Source organism: Epinephelus moara, chromosome 19 (assembly GCF_006386435.1).
Source record: "Epinephelus moara isolate mb chromosome 19, YSFRI_EMoa_1.0, whole genome shotgun sequence".
NCBI lineage: Eukaryota > Metazoa > Chordata > Actinopteri > Perciformes > Serranidae > Epinephelus > Epinephelus moara.
Genome location: NC_065524.1, coordinates 7,898,525 through 7,922,916, shown reverse-complemented (window position 1 = coordinate 7,922,916; position 24,392 = coordinate 7,898,525). Strand labels below are relative to the sequence as shown.

The 24,392-nt window shown below is 40.8% G+C and overlaps 1 protein-coding gene across 1 annotated transcript in view; it reads left to right on the top strand.

The window, feature by feature from the left end:
* Positions 1 to 24,224, top strand: part of ttc7a (tetratricopeptide repeat domain 7A) — a 59,788-nt gene extending 35,564 nt beyond the window's left edge. The window contains exons 18-21 of the mRNA XM_050071441.1: positions 971 to 1,083; positions 1,706 to 1,840; positions 5,271 to 5,473; positions 22,139 to 24,224. Coding sequence (XP_049927398.1) covers positions 971 to 1,083; positions 1,706 to 1,840; positions 5,271 to 5,473; positions 22,139 to 22,357 — 670 coding nt within the window. The 3' untranslated portion in view covers positions 22,358 to 24,224. The remainder of the gene's footprint in view (positions 1 to 970; positions 1,084 to 1,705; positions 1,841 to 5,270; positions 5,474 to 22,138) is intronic.
* The last annotated feature ends 168 nt before the right edge of the window (positions 24,225 to 24,392 follow it).

Genomic DNA, 24,392 nt, shown 5'->3' with positions numbered 1-24,392 from the left:
CTTAAGACTTTGTTTTATAGCCATATTTATTTATTTTCTTAGGCTTGTTTATTTATTCATATATCTGTTTATTTTATATTGACTTAAAGGGCATTCCATACATTTGGGCTACTGTGCTCATTATGTACTGGAGAATGTGGTGTGTTTTTTATGGCCTGAGCATGATGAAACTGGGAGGTAGAATCCTTTTGCTGCTTTAGTATTGATTACCCATAGTTTGTTAGATTGCGTGTGTATTCATGCACTCATGCATTTTTGATATATCATGACAATCAATTATCAGGTTCTTTCTGAGTGGTTTTCAGATATTGAGCTTCAGAGTTTTCACATCTTATATCGTAAAACTGACATTCTCTATTATTCATCATCATAACTGGAGCCCTAGAGATAGCCTAAATATTTTATATTAATATCCTATAACATTTTAAGTTATAGATTTTCTAATTTTCTAATTTTCTAGCACAAGGCTTGCCAGTAAAACCTACAATATATGCTGATTTTTTCCTTGGAATTATAAGGTTCCATTTTTTAGACAGTTAACACTCTTTGTTATAATACCCAAAATCAGTTGTAGTACACAAGCCACAAGCTACGTTTCTGGTGTTCAAGCCAACATGAACAGTTAGAAGTTGAAAGCTGCAAAGAATCAAGACCTTTGACAGTTTCCTGCACCTGCAGTTAACTAACCGGTTTTATGACTGACGCTCATCACTGACTGGCTTCACAGATCAACCCTTAATGATATAAGTTAGAGGGTGGCTTGGTGGGATAGAACTTTTTTATTCCAAATTAAATGGCCATTGATGTATTAATGTAAAACAAACTGCAAACATCAAGAATCATTGGATGTGAAGTATTTACAGAGCCTTATGATTCTTATGTCAGTACTGCATATGTAGTATCTGTGCTTGTGAGTGTGTTTCTTCATTTTGTTTGTACTGTACTGTACATGTGTGAATGTGTGTTGCAGTGAGACAGATGACAGCAGCAGTATACCGATGGCTGAGAGGGCAGAGGTCAGCCCTACAGCCAGGAAACCCTCCATCCACCTCACCCTGCCTGACTTCCAGGACGCCTCCACTGGTCTGCTCCCTCACTGGTTAAAGCCTTTCTACATGTTTGGATTGCAGCATACTGAACTGATTGGCATATTTTAAATTAAACACATCCTCCCTTTTCTCTGGTGTTGTGTAAATACCAGTGAGGAAGGTGAGTGTGTCGGTCAGAGTTTGACCTTTTGAGGATTAAAGCTATGTTTGCCTGAAACATTAAATATCAGTGATCTGACTCACCTCCACACCTGTGAGTCATGCAAGGTCAGGGGTCGGTTCGATTGCCATCCAGTCTCAGGAAATCTATTGATGTTCTGAAAATGAACAGAGAATTAAAGTCATGTTTGTTTTTCTCAGAATGGCTCTCTTCTGTCATCGCATATTTTCTGATGGCAAATGAACAAATTATCTTTGTTACATTGGCCTATTTGAAGGCCTCTGAATTCAATTTAAATGTTTCTACTACATATTTGGTACAAAACATTGTTTACATGTGCTTATCATTCAGTATCTGTAACCTATTAAAGTGTTCATTGTGTTGCAGTGTAATCACTTTGCCAAGCAGGATAGGATTTCCTTCTGTCGATTAAAAAGGTACAGTAATTTTCAGCTCTAATGGTTACCATTTCTTATCCCTTCACTTCCCCTCACAGGTTCGCTGAGCCCTTCATCAGTTGCAGTATCTCGTCTGGAAGCAGCACTCTCTGAGGTGTCGGACCTAAGCTCAACCCGTCGCCAAGGGCCCACCTATATCTGGACCACCCTGGAACGCATTTGGCTGCAGGCTGGTATGACAACAACTCAACTATAACAACATTTTTTCAGGCCTTTGGGTTTGAATCTCTTGTAAAATTGGATTTTATATTTTTTTCTGTTAACAGGATTTTTTTTCTCACTTTTGTTTGTGGTGCAAGTCAGCCAGCTGCCATGCAAAAACTTGACTATGTGGAAATGTTTGTCTGACAGCTGGCAATCAGGTTTCAAGGTTTTGTGTTTTCCAGTGTTAGTAAGCCTTTTGAATGATAATCATATTGGCAAGTGCAAAATAGACAATACAGTGAAGTCAGACAATTAAAGCTTTCCAGTTCTTCACTTTTTATCTAACATTTTGCAGCAATAAATATATTACAAGACTAACAGTCTAGAGCCATACTAGCAACTGTATACTGAACCACACTATGACCTGAATACAAAATCAGCATGTTAACATGCTTATATTGACAGTGCTATGAAGCCACATTTGTCATGCAGGTATAATGTTTGCCATGTTCACCACATTAGTTTAGCATAATTGCATGCAGTAAAAACAAAATGCAGCTGAGGCTGATGGTAATGCTGTTACTTGTGAGAGGGAACATATGGTGTACCTCAGGGATCAATCCTTAGACCACATCTATCTATGGTTTAGCATAGTGAATTGATCAATTATATCCAGACAGTTATGGTCTCAGTAAGGATGGAAACTCAGACAAACGCAGAAGTGCAGAAAACTGCATTTCCTTTAATGGCCACTTGTGGCCAGCACCAAAAGCGTAAAGCGCAATCCCCATAGACCCCCATATTAAAATGGCCAACTTTACAGTGGAAATAAACATGTTTACAGCCCGGTACAAAAAACAGTTTGAGTCCCTATAGCTATTTTTTCCTGTTCATGACAACTTTATGGGAGTGAATTTTTATGTAACACACCTGTTTAAATTTTATTAAGGCTTAAAGTTATGTATAATTAAGAGCATGGATGCTTTGAGTGACAGGTGGGCGCCATCTGTTGATAAAAGGCTACCACAGTGACACAAGGGTTAGATGACGTAACCATGCCATAAAACCCAGATTCACAAACCAGTGGGTGACATCACGGATGCGAAGTTCATTATTTTGTACAGTCTATGACACAGATCGAACTAGATTAAAAATAACAATATCAGATGGCAACTTTTGAATGAGTATCTTCTCCACACAGCCTGTGCTGTGCAGATGCTACTGTGTGACTGTCTTACACAGCTTACTGACCTGCTTACAAGCTCAGTTGAATCTCAATCTCCCTGGGGAGTGAGATATCGTTTATTCACTTGGCACAACGTGAGCGCACATTTTATCACGTTTTGAGCACTGCAGTCAGAGAAATTCACTTCGGGTCACCTATATATGAAAGGCATGAAAACCCTGCAGCATAAGGGATGTAGATATTGAGGTGTCTGCTCATCAGATGTAGATATACAACAAAACAATTTTTGCTGGAGATGATAAAGTTGTTACTGTGTGAAACAACGTAATTTAATGTGATTACTGCAGCCATTTTCTGCCTTCACATACAACAGTATACAAGGACATGTTTAACAATTTAGTGGGTAGAACCATTTCAGCCCCGATAAAGACTGCATACCTTATGCTGGAATGTGCGCTGTACCTGCATACATGTAGCCACTGTTCTATTAAGGGCAGAATGGCAGTGATGCATACCGCTATTACTTCCACCCCTTCAGCCTCAGTCTGCCTGTGGAAGTTTACAGGAGAGCAGAGCATTAGCAGGAAATGAAGGGAGAGGAGTGCAGAGATGCTCCACACAAATAAACACTCCATCCTTCCACTCAGCTGGAGTGGATGAGGCATGAGAATGGGAACGGGAATCCATACAGCGGCCGAGCAAAAGCAGTGATGCAACCAGCATACCAGCGTGTAATAGCACAGGATGGGATGGTCGGAGGGGCTTTGGGGTCGTGTCCCCTGTGCCCTACTGTAATTCGAAGGTTATTTTCTACGTCTAACCTTTGAACTTTGCGATTCCTCTGCTGAGAACAGGCAAAATAGAATCCGCTTGCTGCTGATTTAAACTAAATTACGTGTGTGTGTGTGTGTGTGTGTGTGTGTAAGATGAGAGCAGGGGTGGGTCTCTAAACTCTGAGCCAGTTGTACCCCCTCTCTCCTTCCCAGCATTCCTCTTCTCAGCAGTCACTTCCTCTCACAATCTCACATCCTCATTGGCCACACAGGGGAAAAAACTGGTAGACTTGGCCATATGTAACCTTACAAACACACATATACCTGCAAACATATAGATGGGCTGCAAGCACTGAAATAATATTTTTTCTCTGGGAGCTCAGGTGAGGAGCAGGAAAAGGCCTTACATAACCAGGGAGCATTCACTGAGTCCTTTTTCCCCGAAGTAGAGCTATGAAAAGGAACCCAGAGGCTGGGAAATGGCTCTTTTTCATCTCGCCGAGGTAGCATGCATGCACTAAGTATTTCCCATCTGTGCATCTATGAGACACAGGTAAACAAACAAAACATCCGCTACCAAACACACACATGGGTTCACACAGCGCTCAGGAGCAGACGGCGTGTGCAATATATTTACGCAACACAGTTCACTATCTCTCTCTGTAACACACGCACACTGACTGCTGTCAGAGCTGAAGACTTTCTTTCTCAGGGTTTCTCTGAGTGTTGACCCAGCGTCCACTCAGGAGGATGATTGACAGATCCCTGCGTCAGCATCCCGTCCTGATATTGGTCTGCTCCAGTCCCAGGGGCGGACCCTCTGGTCAGCTCTGTGTCCAAGTCTTATTGGACGATGACTTGCATGTAGGCGTGATTGAGTGTGCGTGTGTGTGTAGGGGTGTGTGTGTGTGTGTGTGTGTGTGTAGGGGTGTGTGTGTGTGTGTGCCTGGGGTCTGTCCTCATCTTCCCAGCGGCAGCAAAGAAAGGAGGCAGGCAGTGTTAGTATGCGATGGCCATATTTAGGCAAGACTTTCATGACTTCCCAGGCACTTCATTGCACCCACTCTCTCTTTCACACTGTCTTTGTGTGTGTGTGTGTGTGTGTGTGTGTGTGTGTGTGTGTGTGTGCGTGTGCGTGTGTGTGTTGGGGGTCCATCCAAGAGCAGTGTTTTGTGTTTGTATTTGAGTGCTGTACAGTTTACATTAACATAATGCTGCTGAACTCACAGTTAAGTCATCTCAGTCACTCTCACATGTCACTGATGGGATTAATATATTTCTGTCCTTTCCTTCTCTCTCTGATCCTTCCTCCATCTTTCCTTCATCTCTCATTTTCTCACCCCCTTTTCCTTCCTTTGACTCCCTTTTCCTCTCCTTCCTTGCTTTCTATCCTTCTTCACCTCTTATTATCCTGCTTCATCCTCCCTGCATCACTCTCTTTCCTTTCTCCCTCCTGTACCTCCTCTTTCTTTTCTCCTCCTTCTCCATCTTCTCCTTCAGGGGAGTTGTTCATGGCGGACAGTCGGCTAAAGGAGGCCCAGTTCTGCATATCCGAGGCCAGCTCACTCTTCCCCAACTCGTACTCGGTGCTGCTGCAGCGGGGCCGCCTGGCTGAGCTCCGGGGCCAACTGGACGATGCCAAAGGCCTGTACGACGAGGCCCTGGCCATCCATCCCACAGGAGAGCGCATTCTTGTGCACATGGTGAGAGACAGCGAAATCTTTAGAGGCTGCTAAATTAAATTTAATGTAACATTCTGCTCAGTGGTCATTGTGCTCATACTGATCCACCCACAACATGCGTGAATACACTAACACATTTTAATTGATTTACTTGAGTCTATTAAATTACCGTTGAATTCTGAACATGTGCATACACACATCCGTGCACACAATTTTAATGCTTTACTTGAGTTCACTAAATTACATTACAGTGTATTTGGCTCAAGAACCTCAGAATCGCGTCAGGCTCACACACGCAGTCATGTAGGAATGCAAACAAAATTGAGTGTTTTTCTGAAATCTACAAAATTAAATCAGAACTTAGAAAAAATAATATTCTGTCAGCTCTTTGTAACTGCACACAAACACAGTGCTGGAGGAAGTCCTCGGTCAGTTACTTAAGTAAAAGTAGCAAATCTACAGTGTAGAAATAGGCCTACTGTTACAAGTAATCTAGCACTCAAAATTGTACTCAGTAAAAGTACAAAAGTGTTGGCATCAACATATGCTAAAGTACCAAAAGTAAAAGTACTCATTATGCAAAATGTCCCATCCCAGAATAATATATATTAAATTACTGAATTATAATTATTGATGCATATGCTGTAAAGACTGTTGACATAAAATTGAATTACTAATGTAAAGTGTTTCAAAACTGTCCTGGAGTACAGTATTTGAATAAATGTTGGTTACATTCCAGCACTGCACAAACACGGCACACAAACATTGCACACACACATACGCGCGCGCACGCACACACACACACACACACACACACACACACACACACACACACACACACACACACACACACAGCCAGTTGGGCTAATGATGTCATCCCATGAAATCTTTGTCTTTTCATGCCAAGTGATTGCATCTCAACAGGTTAAAATCTGGCGTCTTAAGGCATCAATGACATCCCAAAGTCCCACAGTCTTATTGCATAAAAATAATATAAAAGAAAAGAGAAGTGGTCTACCGCACTAGTCTTTCCTAGAAAAGATAGTAAAGCTGACTGCTCCCAGTTTTTACTGCAGTAAAAACTTAATAAATACCTAAACACCTATCTTAATTTTAAACAGTATAATACAGACTAAACAAGTTCATGAATAAATCATACAGACAACAATGTCTTTGCTTTGAAAGGATTCAGCAATCAATACCAGCTGGAATATCTGTGATTCTTCATCACAGCATTAATGTATCCTGGCATGTTTAATCAATATTTAATCAATACCTCATTAGGCTGAATCAGGTGTGCTGGCAGAGCTGAACAGATCTCTCCTTTCTGAAAAGGCTGTGCACTAAGTTGACCTCAAATAATCAACTATACTGTATACAGCAGTGTTGATCCATCCTGAGAAGACAGCAATATTAGCAGATGACATTTGTGTTTTTTTGTGTAATTCAACAGAAACGACGATGCTATGTGGCTAATAGTAGCTTGCTACATGGAGGTAGTTATGGCAGCAACTTATAATCAATGCTGTTTTTTGAAATGAACAAATTCCTTCTGTTTTCAAAAGGCTATATAGAGTGAGTTAGCCTCATATACTGGTGACAAAAGTACTCAGGCATTTCAAGCTGTACCAATGGTACATAATGGTATACATTCTGGTCTCCTTAGGCCCTGATCACACAGAAAGCGTTTTAGTTGTTGGATTCGGCTTTTTGTAATTGTTTTAAATGAGAATGAAGAGTTTTGCTCGCAGTGTTTGCATTGTGACGCGCCTCACGTCTCTGAGCTCTAAGCGCCTGCCATTTTTGCCAAAGCGTTCAATTTGAAAAAAAAACTTAAACTCAGAGTGGGAAAACTCCCCATGTCATCTCTTTTTTTGCCATGGTCACAACAGCAAGTTTACATTTAGTAAACAATGGAGGAGAAACTGGTGGTAGCCGTTGCTGGATACCCAGAGCTATACGGCCCGACAACAGACAGTGGATTGTCAAGCTGCCCCTGAGTCATTCTACAATATGCCTGGAAACAGTCGTCATCGAGGCGAAGCTCCTGGACCAACAGGTGCTCCCCTTGATCCACCCTCTTTTTTAGTGTCTCATGTACATACACAGATCTCCGTTTCCCTGTGCCCAACAGACTATTTGCTGACAGCCTCTCACTCTCAGCCAGAGCTACAGCAAGTACTCTCTGCCTGAACATTTGAGGAACTAGATACTAATTACTGTGAAATAACCCCCACCAGTGTTGTGAATGTTGTGTGGATGGATGAAATCAGTTTCAAAACAATATAACACTATGTACAGTATAAATTCAATGTTTGTTATTTTGCTGTTTGCTTGTATGTGCTACCTTAATGTCTGATATCAGCTGAGTGTAAGATCACGTCAGTTGTTGCCAGATCTCGCAAGAGTATGTTGATAAAACAGAGACATGTCTCAAACAAAGTTAATTGTCTCCTGATTTGTCTGTCTGAAAAACTTGCCATTTTGGTGTCAGAATGTGTAGAAGGCCTGGGGTTTGTGGAAAATGGGTCCAATATTTACTTCAGTGACCATGGGGCTCAGGAAATGGTCATAACCTGTACTCATGTTGACTTTTCCCATTGGAATACATCCACTTAGTACTGCTGCTGGTCTCCTAAAGGGGCTTGGCAGTGGCAATACCCATGTGACACATATACAGGAAATTAATCTTAAGTGGGCTGTCTCAGTTTATCAACAGACTGTGGTTGTATGATAAAGAATAAACAGAAAGGTACAGTAAGCTAATAAAATTAGTATTTTTTTTTGTTTAATTCAGCAGAAAGGTTTAAGCTAGCTTGCTATTAGCTGCTAATATTAGCTCTCAATTTGGCAGTAGTGATGGCAGCTGCTCATAATGGTTACTCTTTTCTCCCATGTGCCATGCTGTACTGTCAGTGTCAGGATCATGGTCATTATAGTCTTAAAGGAGCTATATGTAAGAAATCTAAAGCAAATAGTCATAAAATCCTCCTAATATGTCACAGAGACTAAGGAATAATGTTCATATAACATACTGATCTCACCGACAACAATAGTACAGCCAGAATATTATAAGAATATTTACAGAATATTTAAAAAAAAAATTTACNGGAAAACCGAAGATCAAGGACGCGGCGACGCAGCCCTGCCACGGCAGCCACCCGTGGGCAAACAAATCAGTCTCCAGCGTGCCGCTGTCCAGCAACCTCGAATCTGTAGGGAGGGGGAGCGGACACGACTCGTGGCAGTATTTTGAATTTGAGTGCAGTAACCGTTTTGGCCACATTCTTACATACAGCGCCTTTAATTATCACATCATGGCTCCGTCATATTCTGAGATGTGTTGATTTGTTGTGGGCAAAACTTCAAATTTCATAAAATAGAAACAAACAGAGTTTGGTCCATAACCAACAAATGACAAATACTGCTCAAAGACTTCCTTTCTCTCTCCTGATCACTCCCCCACATTTCTTTCATCTCAGCAGATCCTCTCTCTCTCACTTTTGCACTAGAAAGATCCTCTCCCGCCCACTTCCACCCACTGCCTCACTCAGGCTCTCTCCCAGTCTGTCTTCCAGATGATCCACTGGATTAACCACAGCCGCTCTGACCTTTGAACTCTCTCTGTTGTCATGGTGAAAGGACCAGAGAGGGATATTCCTAAAGCCAAGGCTCACACTGCCCGACACACGCTCACACACACAAATGCACCAATGTCTGTGGTCTCCATAGTGACCATAGATGTGCTGGTTGATATCTCTTTGACTTGAGTACTGGCCACCTTGTGACCACATAAGGCTAATGCTTTTGCTCCTAATGTGCACTTTAGTGTGGATGTGTGTATCTGTGTATCTGTGTGTGTGTGTGTGTGTGTGTGTGTGTGTGTGTGTGTGTATGTGTGGAAGTGCAGTCCCATTGGGATGGACAGAGGTACGCGTCTCTTCCATATTTGGCCTGTGGGAGAACCAATCCCAGGGGGTGAAAAGTTGAAACAAAGCCAGCTGGCAGTGTCCTACTCTGGGTCTCTTACAGGGCAGATGTGTTCTCAGTCTGAAAGTGTGAGTGTGTGTATGTGCATGTGTTGTGTTTGTGCCTTCCTCCGTGGATTTGGCGCATATGGACCTTTTTTTTTTTTCTTTTTTGACTTTGTTGAACCTGGATTATGGTCCATGTTGTAGTAGGCACTAATAGACTCAAATACAAAAAACGCTGCTATCTAGAGTACTATTTGTTGTGGATTAAACAGTATATTAGGCATGCTAATGTAGCAATGTGGTAAATACTTCATTGCATTGTGATGGAGCCTAAGTGGGACAGTGTGTGGGACATTTTTATTTGGAGCGCTACCCATTTTTCTGGCTTGCATCAGCCTGCCAGAATACAACCTACAGTTGCTGCTACTCTGTGGCTCTGGATTCATGCATTTATTTTTATACTGTATCTGCCGTGGACACTTTGTGTGCCGGTGGCCCATTTATTCTGCTCTGCCTTAAGGGGAATTCTGATGATATTCTTGGTTGGTATTCTTACACTTGAGCTATTATTCTGCAAAAGTACATACTGTACTTTCCTTGAATGTCCTTAAGATCTTTTTTTTTTGTTATTAGGGCTACACATAAAAGAGGATGTACTCCTGCTGTGGCTTGCAATGAAATCCTCCTGATTTTCTTTGTGGAGTATTTTTTATGGACACACATTATTATGAGACAATATCAACAATCTTAAGCCTCAAGGGCTTTAAAAATAGGACATGTTATTACATAATATCTTTATGTTTATTTGGGCATGTTGCCGTTATTCAGTAGTTTACAATGTAGATATAGACAGGAAATATATACAGAGAAAGATATAAGTATATTACGTATAAATATAGGTTTGATATGCAACAAAGGTCTCAGAGTCCACATTGCAGTAATTTGGTATGCATCTTAACCACTATGCCACTGACATTTTTACAGGACCTTGAATGCAACAATTATGTTGCATTATTCAACAATTATAGCAATTGATTACAAAGATTTCATAATAAGTAAGGGATAATGCCTTTGAGTTGTCCATTATTAGGAATTAATGCTAACAGGGAGGTGCAAACCATCCGACACGCAGCGGAGGCCATTCATTCCTGGTAATGGACAACTCAACTCAAAGGGCATTATCCAACTCATACCATGCTCAGAAAGAAAAAAAAAAAATTCATATATATTACTTCGTACATTTTGCAATCAAAATTAAACATTTTTATCAAGCCATATTTGGTTTCCCTGTTAACACCGTAGGGTTTACCTAATAACTGGAACAATCATTACGGCCCAATAAGGTTCTTATGCAATGGAAATGTTGTTCAGTACTCCAGTAAATAGGACGTAACCTTTGTTACGACTTGGCAGCGGGAGATACTTCAAGGCTGTTCAGCTCATAGAGCCCTTTGGCTCAGCTGTGAGCCAGAAGGCTAATGTTATGCTCACAAGGCAATAACATTACGTATGGTTCATAAACAGGAAATATAACATGACAGTATCTTTAACAACAAGACTGGTTAGCTATCCAGCCAAGTCATTGTCCCCAATTCAATATCAATATTTTCAGAAATGAATGATACCCTAGGTGTAGTGTTACTGTCAGCCACAGCGTGAAGTAGGGAGTTGAATAGCGAATTTGATGTGAGATGATCTCTGATGTGATTCAAAGTATCAGTGAGTTCAGAGGGCCAGTGTACTTCTTGCAGCTTGTGTGTTACGGTCTTCGTCCTGTAGTGTTCTGAGGATTAGGCACTGACGACTACACTCAGAGTTGGAAATAAACTGTAAACATAAACAATAATGATCTAACATCCCAACTACAACAGCGCTGTATATCCGTGCTCGGCGTGATGACGTTCTATAGGCTCATTTAGCTACTCGTTGGCAACAGACACGAGTGGAGTATTTACAGACATATTTTATGTCGTAAAACAAAACATGAAAATCTCTTAAGCTTTTGTTAACCGCACACCTTATTTCAGGCATCTAACCAAAAAATGCATTCAAAACCCATTGACATCAAGATGAGGGAACCAGGAGTGCACACATGCTAACTCATTTCCACGTTGTAGGACTCATTCCTTGGGCACCCTACAACTCTAGATAATCCACAGTACTTGTTGCAAGCAGTTTCATGGAGGAACTGTTTTCTTTTAACCAAACTACATCCACCAACCGAATCACTGCAAAGCAAACATGGACTAATGAACGAGAGACTGCTTGTGACAGCGGTGCTAGGTGAGCTAGCAGTAGATGCACACTTCCTTCTGCGAGGTGATGCATGTTGGCAGGTGTAGTTTAGTTGAAAGGAAAATAGTTTCTACCTGGAACCTTCCATTATATTCTAAAGAAAGGCAGACATCCCCTGAGCCAATATCTCCAACACTCGGCAACCAAAACAATCGGGATTGATACATAGCACTACAGGTAAGAGGGAAAACATGTATTTTTGATTTAAGGTTGAACAGTCACGTTATTTTTAAACATGTAGTGTCTTTTATAGCCATTGTAAAGGAATTGCATGTTGCTTCATCATTAGTCAGTATTGTTAGCTGCCTGCCCATGAAACCACAACACAAAAAAAGTATTTTAAAAGTATTAGCTTTCTCTACAATAGTTGATTATCTACTTAAAAATCCAATTTCCTCTGAACTGAATAGTTTGACATTCTTGGAAACATGTTTATTAGCTCACTTGCTGAGAGTTAGATGAGAATATCTATACCAGTCATGACTGTGCGCCGCAAGACGATTAGCCTGCTGCTAGCTCTTTTAATACAGTGGGCTTTTTTTTTTTTTTTTGCCCTTGACAACCAAATTTCTTGTAGATTTTAGAGCATTTTTGACTGACATTGACAGCTACATTTACTCCCATACAAGCAGAACAAGTATTGAAGCAAAGGGTTTTTTTCTTTTTGAGGTTTATGCACAGCATCACCCAAGCCAACCAGAGTGGAGGGAAGTCGTAATTTTCTCCACAGTCGCCACAGCAGATGAGGAAAGGGAAATGTGAGTAAGGGAAACCCATAACTGGAAGCCATACAGAAGCTCAGCAGCCCCTGCGGTGTGGTTCATAATAACACAGCACCACCATCTTCCCTTATTCACCGCACACCACTTTACTCACTCCACCTCTACATATTAGCATCAACCGTGGCCACATGGTCTTTGAGTGTGTGTGTGTGTGTGTGTGTGTGTGTGTGAGGGAGAGAGAAATGCAGTGATCAGACAGTGACTCACCGCTCTGGTCAGCTGCTGGTTTCAGAGTATTTTTGGATGAATAAGGGTGTGGTAGTTAGGGGAAACCAGTATAGGACATTGGCATGCTGTATGTGTGTGTGTGTGTGTGTGTAAGATACATGTGTGTGCTAATGGTTAGCAACAGATTTATAGTTTAATGTCACTGACCGGTTGTTTTAGTCCACATCTATTTCGTTCATCTATCACGGTATTAGCAGTGTCAGCCTTTACACATTTGTCTGTCTGTACTGTTAACCTCATTATGGTAAGTGTTTGGTTGACGTGTGTGTATGTGTGGCATGTGGTGCATGTGTATGTGTGTGTGTGTGTTCTGATGGGTAGCTGATCCTGAAACACGGCCCAACCTGGCTTCCGGCGATGGCATGAAATGAATCTGACCCACTCCCAACATCCTCCACATCTCATCCCTCCTGTTCTGTAGCCGAGCCTGCTCTGAGTCAGCCTCACACACACACACACACACACACACACTTAACACACACTCACACACACACACACACACACACACACTTAACACACACTCTCTTTACTTTTCCTCCTCTCCCACAGAAGCATATTCATACACTGCTTCACATATGCATGTATACTCTCAAGGACGAGGACTTATGCTCATTGAATTAATCGCGTTCCAATTATCAAATGCCCCCCATCTCTCTCTCTCTCTCTCTCTCTCTCTCTCTCTCTCTCTCTCTCTGTCTATCTGTCTTTTTCTGTCTCTCTCTGTCTCTCTCTCCTCCCTGTGTGGATGGGGGTGGTTGTCAGCTGATTAGATAATGCAAATACATTATTTATAACACTTTGCACGTTCTTGCCGCTTTATGGGATTGCCTAGCAACCAGGGAAATATATTCTATTGAGCAAGACCTCTGATAACCACGGAGAGAGAGAGAAGGAGTGTGTGTGTGTGTGTGTGTGTGTGTGTGTGTGTGTGTGTGTGTGTGAGAGAGAGAGAGAGAGAGAGAGAGAGAGAGAGCAAGGAAGAAGAAAATCGGGGGGGCAAACAGAGAGACAATTGGGAGTTGGCTGGTGCCTCCGTTGCTATGTATGGCTCATCTGGGCTCACTTATTTTTTCCGTTTTCTTTGACACCTCTCTCCTTTTTTCTCTCCATCCCCCTCTCTCACTATTCATTGTTCCCAGTTTAGCTCTTTCTCACTCGCTCACACTCTTGTCTTTCCTTGCTTTCTTCCTTTTTCTTTCCTGTGGCTCCTGTATCGCCCCTTTCTTTCATTCCCTCGTCCTTCTTCTTCCCCTTCCTGTTGCTATATCCCCTTGTGTGTGTACAAGTATGTGTGTCATGCTGTGTTTTATACTGTTGTATATTTATATAGCTGCCGTAATCTGAAGAGACATAAGAATGTACTATGCAATTCAGGACTCGATTCTAGATGCATTGCATATGCTACTTCTTTTCTCTCACACGCACCACAGCAATAGGTATACATACAAATTATTTTTTGATATGTAAACATGCCATCCAGGTGCATTAGATGGTGGAGATACTTAACATGTCAGCATGGTCTTTATCATATGCTGACAAAAACATAACATACAAGAAAATGTTAGCATTGTACGTTCCTGCAAACTATAAATATGTTACATTTGCACATTTCATATGTATCATTTCAACATTTCTAAAGTAATGTAGTATATTAGCTGATTTTATCATCATAAGGTGGAGGGGATGGTGGATGGTATGCCACCTAAGTGAGATGCATACCAAGCTTAAGACCACTGCAGGCCACTGTTCGAGACCAACAAACAACAAAACCATAGTGATGTAGCGAGGCTTTGTTTCCAGCTGTTTTTTAGTTACCATCGCTGCTTTCCTGCAGAAATAGTGCCACAAAAAGCGGTTGTGTTATACCAAGACATTGCTGTGTTTCCAATGGAAATGGTGCCCTCAAAGCTGGGTATTTTAAGCCAAAACAAATGTATACTAACCAAAACCCAGTGTTTTTTGTCCCTAAACCTATCCACATGTTAACCACAGTGTTGTTGAAATGTAAAGTTTCAACATTTCCACTACTTAATAACATGTAAATGTGACGTATCTGTGGTTTGCAGAAACGTACATTGCCAACATTATTCAGGCAATTGCGTTTAACATACTGTAGACACTTGTGCGTCACAGTGGTGAAGTGGTTAGCATTGTTGCCTCACAGCAAGAGGGTTCTTGGTTCCTCTTGGGGCTTCTTCCCGCAGTCCAAAGACGTGCAGGTTAGGTTAACTGGTGACTCTAAATTGGCCATAGGTGTGAATGTGAGCATGAATGGTTGTCTGTCTCTATGTGTCAGCCCTATGATAGTCTGGTGACCTGTCCAGGGTGTACCCCGCCTCAATGTCAGATAGGATAGGTAGCCAGGATAGCCACCAGACTACATTGACAAAAACAGCAATTTTACTTTGCTGAACAGAGAAGTTACTGGTCTACTGCTGCCATGATTGGTTAGTGTGTATACTAGTAAGGTAAAGTGGAGAAAATATACCAAATATAGCGTACACCTAATCTGATATTGATTTTCTTAGTTGGGTCTTTTAAGGTGGCTAAAATACATTTTGCTGTGGTCTCATCACATTGCCACTTAAGAAATATCTTAATATGCCTGTCAACACCTCTAAAGATCTCCAATTAACACATTGTATCTGGTGTCGGATAAGCTGTTTCCCCATTTCCAGTCTTTATGCTTAGCTAAAATAATCAGCTGCTGGTTGTAGCTTTATATTTTACAGAAACAGAGTGGCATCAAGCTTCTCAAGTAACTCTCAGCAACAATGTCCAAAAAATGTCAAACTAACACTTTAGGAAATATGAGAGGGAAACTGTATGTGAACAGGTTAATAAGTAGGGAAAGTTCAAGCCAACATGACTAAAGTAAATACAGCAGCCTTGGCTCACCTCTCCCTGCCAGCTCAGACTCAACCACTGATGGGATTAAAGGTTCAGGTAAAGGCTCTCGACCTGGTTCAATGGCAGGGCATTGGGCCACTGGGTTACACTGTGTGTCTGTGAGTACTAGATGTTAGCCTACAGCGGTTTAACAGACAGCTTTTGGATGACATAACATGCCCTCTGGTTGCCATATTGTATGATTATGGATCTCATGGATTTAAACCATGCCAAGCACACACTTAACCATCTCTAGTCTAAAGCTGTTACACTTAGAATTATTTCTAACTATGAAAGTACTTACACCTAACCATATTCTTATTGTTCAGTTTGTCTGGTTAGTTACAGCTCTTCAGCTCCCTCAGTAGCAAGGCTGACAACAGCAGATTGCAAGTCTAAATTTAGAGTTCAGCTGTCTCTACACTGTCTAGAAGACATTAATTTCTGGGAACTAATCCATATGACCATTTTGTCGCTGATTGATGTTGTGGTTATGTCATGTATGTATGTATGTATGTTTCAAGCTAACCAGCAGTCTGGTCAATATTGGATTAATTCCATTTGGATCAACATCCAATCACACATTTGTTTAAAGCCCATACTGTAGCTTTTAATCAGTGTGCAGCTTTATACATTAGTTGGATTTGCATCCAAGTTTTAAATAATGCAAACTATAATGAAAAGTTTTAATTCTCGCTTAAGGCAGAAAAAAGTTTTTGGGTAATAAAGAAGTTATCCAATAAATATTATTCCCATAAATAAATCTTTGTGGTGGCTGCTTAGCTGTAGTTAGTACGTTCAAATATTACAAAGTACTCTTTTTGTCTTTGCACAGTAAGAAATATGAATATCAGCTGACACTGAAGAACAAAAACTCATTTCCCCAATGCTAATCAATTCCATAATCAAATCTCTGTTGGGTGTGTTTGTTTGTGACATTCAGGAAGCTTTTCTCAGTCTCTTCAATCTAGCTGATGGAAATGCCCTTAATTAAGCGTTGTGTATTGTTTGCAGCGCTTCAAAAGTTTGCTTAAATGTAGCTTGAAAGATGGATGAAAACACCACTGCCCACTCGCTCGGTTTGGCTCAGCTCAGTTCAGTTGTGCTTTAATGGCACGACAAGAAACAAACCTGCGCTGCCAAGCACCATGGGATCAGCTGAGGTAGAACTGGAGACAGATGGCTGGGAGTAATTAAAGCAAAACCAATAGATACCAGTTTTATCAGTGTATTGCCAGAAACATTCGGTAGCAAACTAAATGTTCTTGAACACACATTTGGTCACTCACTTCCTCTCCTATCTGCTCACTCTCCTACTCCCTCAGACATTTTGTTCCTCACTGTGTCACTCTCAGTGATCTTCGGTTCTCATCCCAATTGGAAATCTTTCTCCTTTTTCCTGTCTGTCTTGTTCAACTTTCTCTGGAAACGGTTTGTCTCAAACTTAAAGGAATTGTACAACATTTTGGCTAATATACCCTTGCTTTTTTGCTATGGGTGAGATAAGAAGATCAATGTCAATCTCATTTCTGTGGGTTAAGTACCAAGCTGAAATCAGGATACTGTTCACCTAGCTTAGCATAAAGACTGGAGTATAGGGGGAAAGACCTAACCTGGCTCTGACTAAAATGGAAGAAACAACTACCAAAACATCTAAAGCTGACTTACATGTTGTACTGTCTCCCAGTCTTGTCACAATAAAGGCCTTGTCTCACCAGACAATGGTACAGTAAATCTAATCCACCTGCTTTTGCGAAATATGTGGTTCTAGAAGCTTCGTGATGTAGTAATAACTTGCAGATCTGGGACCGGCATTATAGTGGAACAAGCTCGCACTAGTCGATGCCATGCTATTGTTCCAATGGCTCATAATTCTGAAGCCCTAAAGGTCCAAAATATGCCCAATAGGACTGAAAGGCCATATGTCCGACATTATGCCAAAAACAAACCCACATCTCTCCAAAGGCATGACTCACCCTGCTCTGCCTCTGATTAGCTTAGCCTGATATTCTTACTCTAACCCAAACTAATATGACTCCTCATGCCTAAATCTAACCAACCCAACCAATGAAGAAAACAAATACTAGCCTATGATGTCATTCTGCATAATAATTAGCCATGTGCTTGGGAGAACATGGAGCCAGAGCAATTCACCTTTTTTTTTCAATGTTGGACAAATGGGCCTTCAGTCCAATGGCACATTTTCAGACTACTGGGACTCTGGAAGTATTAGCCATCAAAACAATGGGCAGTCTCCCACCAGTCAGTCACAAGAGCTCCTTAAGCTTCTTTCTGTTTTCTCTATACTGTACTGTTTACTCTCCCTTTAGTTCAAAGGAATGAACATCAATTCAGTCAATGATTTAATTGAAGAGAAAAACAATCTAAGGGGAACACCAACTTCTTGCTTATTACCTGAATCACTAATGGGACAATAGATAAAAACTGTCTATTCAAAAGACATACTAACCATTGACTACTGTCTCATATCTGTCTGTTAACCATATATTTTTCGTGGGGACATTTACTTTGACAGATGAGGTTAAGTAAAACTGGATGGTGCAGCATAGCTAAGATACAACAGCTTCCCCCATTTTGGACATTCCAGCACTGTTTTCTTAAATGTCAGTACCGCTATTGATTGTTATTGGTTGACATTGTATATTTGCAAGTTTAACCTGACAGGTAAGACAGCGAGTGAACACAGCCAGTCCATTGGAATAACATATGTTACTGCACAATTTTGACATTTTAGATGCTGGTGTGACCACACTAGAACCAAAACCTATACATCCTCGCTATACATACCAACCATTGAATGCTGTACAACCAACATTATAGCTATAGCCAGAGACCCTAAATGAAAGTAGCCTTTTGGGCTGTTGGATGAACGGTTGTTTGTCAAGAAAAAACTTTGACACATAACTTTCCCTATAAATATTAAATCATATTTTTTTATATCTCTGTTCATGTAAAGATTAAAAAAGCAAGATAATATTGTAAGATTAACATGATGTGAGATTAATAATTTCTCTCTCAAAAATAAAATGTTGACCTCCTCCTTTACAGGCAGTGTGTGCTTTCCTGTCAGCTTGTCTTGTTCGGCCTCTCCTGTGCTTCTGTCATACCACTGTATACAGTAGTGTTTATTTGATTGAGCTGCTGGCCTAGAAGGATCAACTTTTCCATGGTTACCAGCATAACTGACATGTGGCACAGATGGAAGGGTGTGAGTGCTGGTGTGTGTGTGAGTGTGTGTGTGTCTCCCAGTAGCCGGCTTGTTTATGCTAGAAACGCTGGAACAATGTAACCCCTGTGAGTCTAGAGACAACAGCACAGACAGTAAGATGTGGAAGCTAGTGGCCAAACCGGCGGCAAGGAATACATCATCTACCTCGAGCATACACCCACACACTCTCATGCATGCATATACACACACACACACACACACACACACACACTCATGTAGACACAAATGCACACACACAAGCTTGTAACCCTGTTTGCACATCCTGTGACAGGTTTTCTCCGTACCCAAGAGTTTCGATCTTCCTCTGTGTTTTCCTCACAGCAGCAGTGAGGAAAAGGAGAGCGAAGGAAGGGAGGAAGAGAGAAAGAGAGAGTGTGTGTGTGTGTGTGTGTGTGTGTGTGTGTGTGTGTGATACAGATAGTCAAAGTAAGGGAGAGAATGCTGTTGTGCAAGAGAGGCTGCCTGTTGTCACCTTGAGTGTGCATGTGACACTGTTGCTTAGATATATATATATGTGTGTGTGCGGCGTCTTTGTGTGTGAGACAGATTTGACTCCATGCTGTTGGTCAGTTGCGTGACAGCCTCTTCTGCTGGGCTCTCAAACACACCGCACCCCAACTGAGCCGAGCTCCAAAGAGACACAACACATTTCCACATTCACACAAAGTTCTGCATGACCTTTAACATGGTGACAACAGATATCATCCATGATATCCCTCTCTGTCTCCATATACTTCTTTTTACACACACACACACACACACACACACCCTGACACTTATTTATCCTATGTATCAGCTTTAACAACAATTTATTCAATTTGTATATCCATACAGTTTACATGAAATTCCAGTTACATACTTCTTATTCCCTCCTTGCATATCTTTTAATGCCACAGTCATGCATATAGAGTGTATACTGTACATACATACAGTATAAAATCAGTGAATGATGAGATTGCATGCATACCCACCACTCTCCCTGGCAGAGCCCTGGGCAGTAGTCACCCAGCACGCCACTACAAATGAAGACTAAAGAATATCATGACCTGCAAAGAAACATACCAATGTCTTTGAATGTTTTGGGCCATATAGCACAAACCGTGTAAACTAATAAGCACCACATTTTTATATCATTGCTAGGAGATTTTTCTGCCTCCTAACAGAGCTACAGAGTTCAATTCATTTCAATATGTAAGAAAATACATTTACAGTTTTGAAACTTTCTTGAGGGTAGTGAGAAATGTTGGGCAATGCCACATTTGTTAGTAATGAGTAGTGTAAGGGATTACTATTTGAAATTCAATAATTAGATCACATTTCGCTTCTCGACTTTGACAATCTGGGCGTCAGCTTTTTCACTGTCTCGCTGGGAGATTCATGAATGGTGGATATCAGTTTGGTCTCTCTGAGTCTGCTAGCTACTTGTTAGCCTTTTAGCTCCAAAGTTGTCTTATGTACATGTTGTGTGTTCTTAGCTGGCTTGCTAACTTTGGCCACTGGTAAACCTACATTTTGGTTAGGTTTGGTTCAAAGTGTGTGAACATAAATCATGGTTGTATAAAGAGAGCTGCATCTGCGTTTGAGGTGGCACCCTGTTAATTTTTCATGAAAGTTGCTCAGTGGCGCATTAAGCCAAAAACGCTGTGTATAAAATTACCAGGTGATTGACACTGCTTCCGCATCATTGGGCCCAGAAAGCAGGTGTACTAGACACTTCCACTGGCCAAGCCGGATACTTCCAGTTTAGTGCTCATTAATTTGAATGGGGATAAAATGATTCAGTTGTGCGGCTCTAATAGACTAGGTATAGGTCTATGGTATGATATAACAACTTGGAAGTTGCAATTCCACTGTTTGGTCACTACAAAAATTGCCTTCAAAGCACAGCACACTTCACTGTGGCTAATGTTAAGCTAACTGCTGATGGTCAGTAAATGTAGGCTGGCTGCTTGTAAAGCCACAACGTCTCGTTTTCTATTTCTAAACCAGTTAAATACAGAATATGTGAGCAGTGGGTGTGGAGGCTTTAGAGTTGGTGGAAGGCACCTTTGTACTAGGCTGAGTGACGTAAGTAACTAATTAGTTTTTACTTAGATACTTAATGACTAATATTTAATAACAGTGACAGTGATTTTAGTAATTTCCCTCTGATAAATAGAATAACAAATGTGTTTTATTGTAGCTCGGGGTCTTTTGGTTATAATAACATTGTGCTCACAGAGTTAATTGCTGAGATCTGGGAACGCACCAACATGGCTGAAAATAAACACGGCAACAAGCCCGAGCACTCAGACGATCGTACAGATTGAAAACAAGCCACCGGGTAGCTTAATTTGTTTTGGAAAGAAAACGAAGGCTAACAGTAAAATTACAAACTACCGGATGCTGCATGTGCAATGCGTTGCTTCTTTGACAGCTGGTTCCCAAATCACAGATTTTGCCAATAAGATTTTACTCTAACAACATAACTTTGACAAAAAAGAGGGTACAGTGTAATCTGAAATTGATTTTCATTCTTCATTTGCATTACACATTGACACTAGTCTTGACCAGTAAAACTGAACACCTTTCCCACTGTCTGAAGGTCAGAAAATTTTAAGATTTTAAGAAGCGAGGATATGCTTTGGCAAATCAGCAGTGATTTGTGTACATAACGGTAACTACATTGCACTTAAACAGTCCCTTTGACCAGCAGTCTCTCCTCCGACCCAAACAGGTTAAACACAGCATCAGCTTTCATTACTGTGAGTGTATCTGTGTGCACAACTCATGCATCATCTCTCAGCAGAGGACAGCTCCTAATCTCACGATTTGTGGATTTTCTCCGTTCAGTTGTACAATCCCAGTTGAATATGACTCGAGTATAGTACAGTTGGCCGTTGTTGCTGTTTCTGTTGGGTTTTTTTTGTGGTTCTAAACTAGTCCACAGGACAGCAGGCATTATAATCCAAGGTTTGGATTTTTTTTCTTTGCAAAAAGCCACCATCTGCTAACTTGATCTTATCATGCCATGAAAAATGTTTTAATGGTAGATATTTGGGATGAAAAAAATATTAGGGACAAGTAGCTGCAGATGAATGCAGTATCACCGTTCTGTCAAAGGTCAACTTTTAGCTCAGTGGAGTTAATATAGCAAGTAGATTTTCACAAAAAAAAAAAATTAAATAACACTTACTTGATGAGCCTTACAATAGTATACATACGGTATATAATAATACAGACCTAAATTTCTTATATTTCCTTTGTCTTTTTCCATCTGTCCATCCAGGGCCGTCTGCTGGTGAAAACTGGGCGTGTCCACCTTGGGGAGAAGGTCCTGCGTGATGCGGTTCAGGTCCACAGCACCTCCCACGAGGCGTGGAGTGGCCTGGGCGAGGCCCTGCAGTCTCGTGGTGCCAGCCAGGCCCCCGACTGCTTCTTGACAGCCCTGGAGTTGGAGGCTTCCTGCCCCATTCGGCCCTTCAACATCATCCCCAGGGAGCTTTGAGGGGCCTGGGCTGGGGTGGAGGTTTGGGTAAAGCTAATAGCCTGTTGATGTATAATTATACATTGGTGCAGATACATTGAAAAGCAGTGCTGGGTGAAAAATGTTTCTTTAATGAAAAGTCTGACATTTTGGGAAATAGGCCTGTCTGCTTTCTCGCCAAAAGCCTGATGAGGAGATTGATACCACTCACATCTCTCAGATAAATATAAAGCTACAGCCAGAGGATGGTTAGCTTAGCGTAAAAGGGACCTATTATGCTTTTCCTTCTTTTTTGTCATATATATAATGTTACAGTGTCAGCTATTCATAAAAAAATATGGCCAAAGTTTTGAATGATAAGGTCAACTTATGTAAAAGTAATCCCTGTCAATAAAAACCTCAGGCTGCAGACCATTTTAAATACTCTGTTACCAATGTTTTCCTACTTTCAAGACAAGCTGACATCAGCTTGTGATGGATTACTTTAGCTCCAGCTCCAGACAAGCGTTAACATTACGTAGCCTACACTGCTACATGTAGCTGTATGCTAACGTCATGTTTTCTTGGTTGCTGATGTTGTTAATTTCTCCCAGTTGTTCAGTGAAGATTTTATTTTAAAAGCTTCTGGTGATCTTTCAAAGTAGAAAGTGCTGCTATTCTCTGTTACAGTCATTCCCTGGTTGCAATGACGGTGCAGTGTAAAGACACCAAGATACGAAAGACCTGGAAACACTGACCAATCAGAGCTGACTGGGCTTTTTCAGGAGAGGAGATGAAAGAGATGGACGCTGAAATGGAGCGTTTCATGCAGAGAGTAAATACAGGTCTATTTAGGCAAACAGTATGAGGAAAATAAACTGTAGTAGAAACCCCAAATAGAGGTATGAATCTGAAAATGAGCATAACAAGTCCCCTTTAAGAAATACTCAAGCACAGAAGCCTGGTAAAACCACAAGTTCTTTTGTAGTCTTTCGCCAGAGCCAATTTCAGTGTTTCCCCGTTTCCACTCTTTATGCTAAGCTAAGCTAATCAACTCCTGGATGTAGCTTCATATTTAGCGATCAGATATGATTGTGGTATCAATATAATCATCTATCTGTCTGCAAGAAACCGATTGGAGTGCATCTTCCAAACTTCAAAGTATTCCTTTAACAAGTATTTCTTAATTATTGTTAAATCTCAGTGAGTTTCATTGTCACCCTCTTAATTATTAGTCTAACTGTCCAAATACTATATGAGAATTCCTAAATTATCAGATGGAGAACTGCAAAAAAAATGTCCCTTAATGTTGCATATTTACACACAAAACAGTGACAATAATATTGGATATTAATACTGTGTGTGTGCAGGAAAAGCAACAGAGACAGATTTCAGAGCAGTGCAAAGAAAGAATCATGTTTAGAAATGTAAGTATTGTAAGGATGTACATCTCCTATGGAGTTATAAGCACAGAAGTAATAGCTCTTTTGCAATTTGTGACAAATGAGTAATATTTTAAATAATCAGAATTATCAGGTATCAGTTTATTGGTTCATAAATCACAGAGATGTGCTGGTTACATCTTGAGATAGAATGTATGTTATGTAGAAATGCAGATACATAGATTATGTGTAGGCTGTCAGTTACAACAGCAGCTCCACTTCATCTTTATTTTAGCCCTTGATGTATTTTTGATGATCATGTTGATTGACGCAGCTTTCATGTACACACACCCTCTCATTTTCAAATGAGAGCTCATACATTTTCTAGCAAGGACAATCACATATCATTCAATATGTCTTCATTATTTATGTGTGTGCCTGTGTGTTTTCATGCAGTATGTCTTCTTATTGTGTAACTTCATGTATGTGTGTTTGTTTTAAACCGTCCCTCTGGGGTGTTATCAGTCCCTAAACAGTTTGTTCTGTTTGTTCAGTACAGTAGGCGACTCATCCGCTTATAATGTGTGTGTGTGTGTGTGTGTGTGTGTGTGTGTGTGTGTGTGTGTGTGTGTGCGCGTGTGTGTTATTTTTTTCTTTTTGACTCATCTGTTCGTAATGCTCTCCATTATAAACAA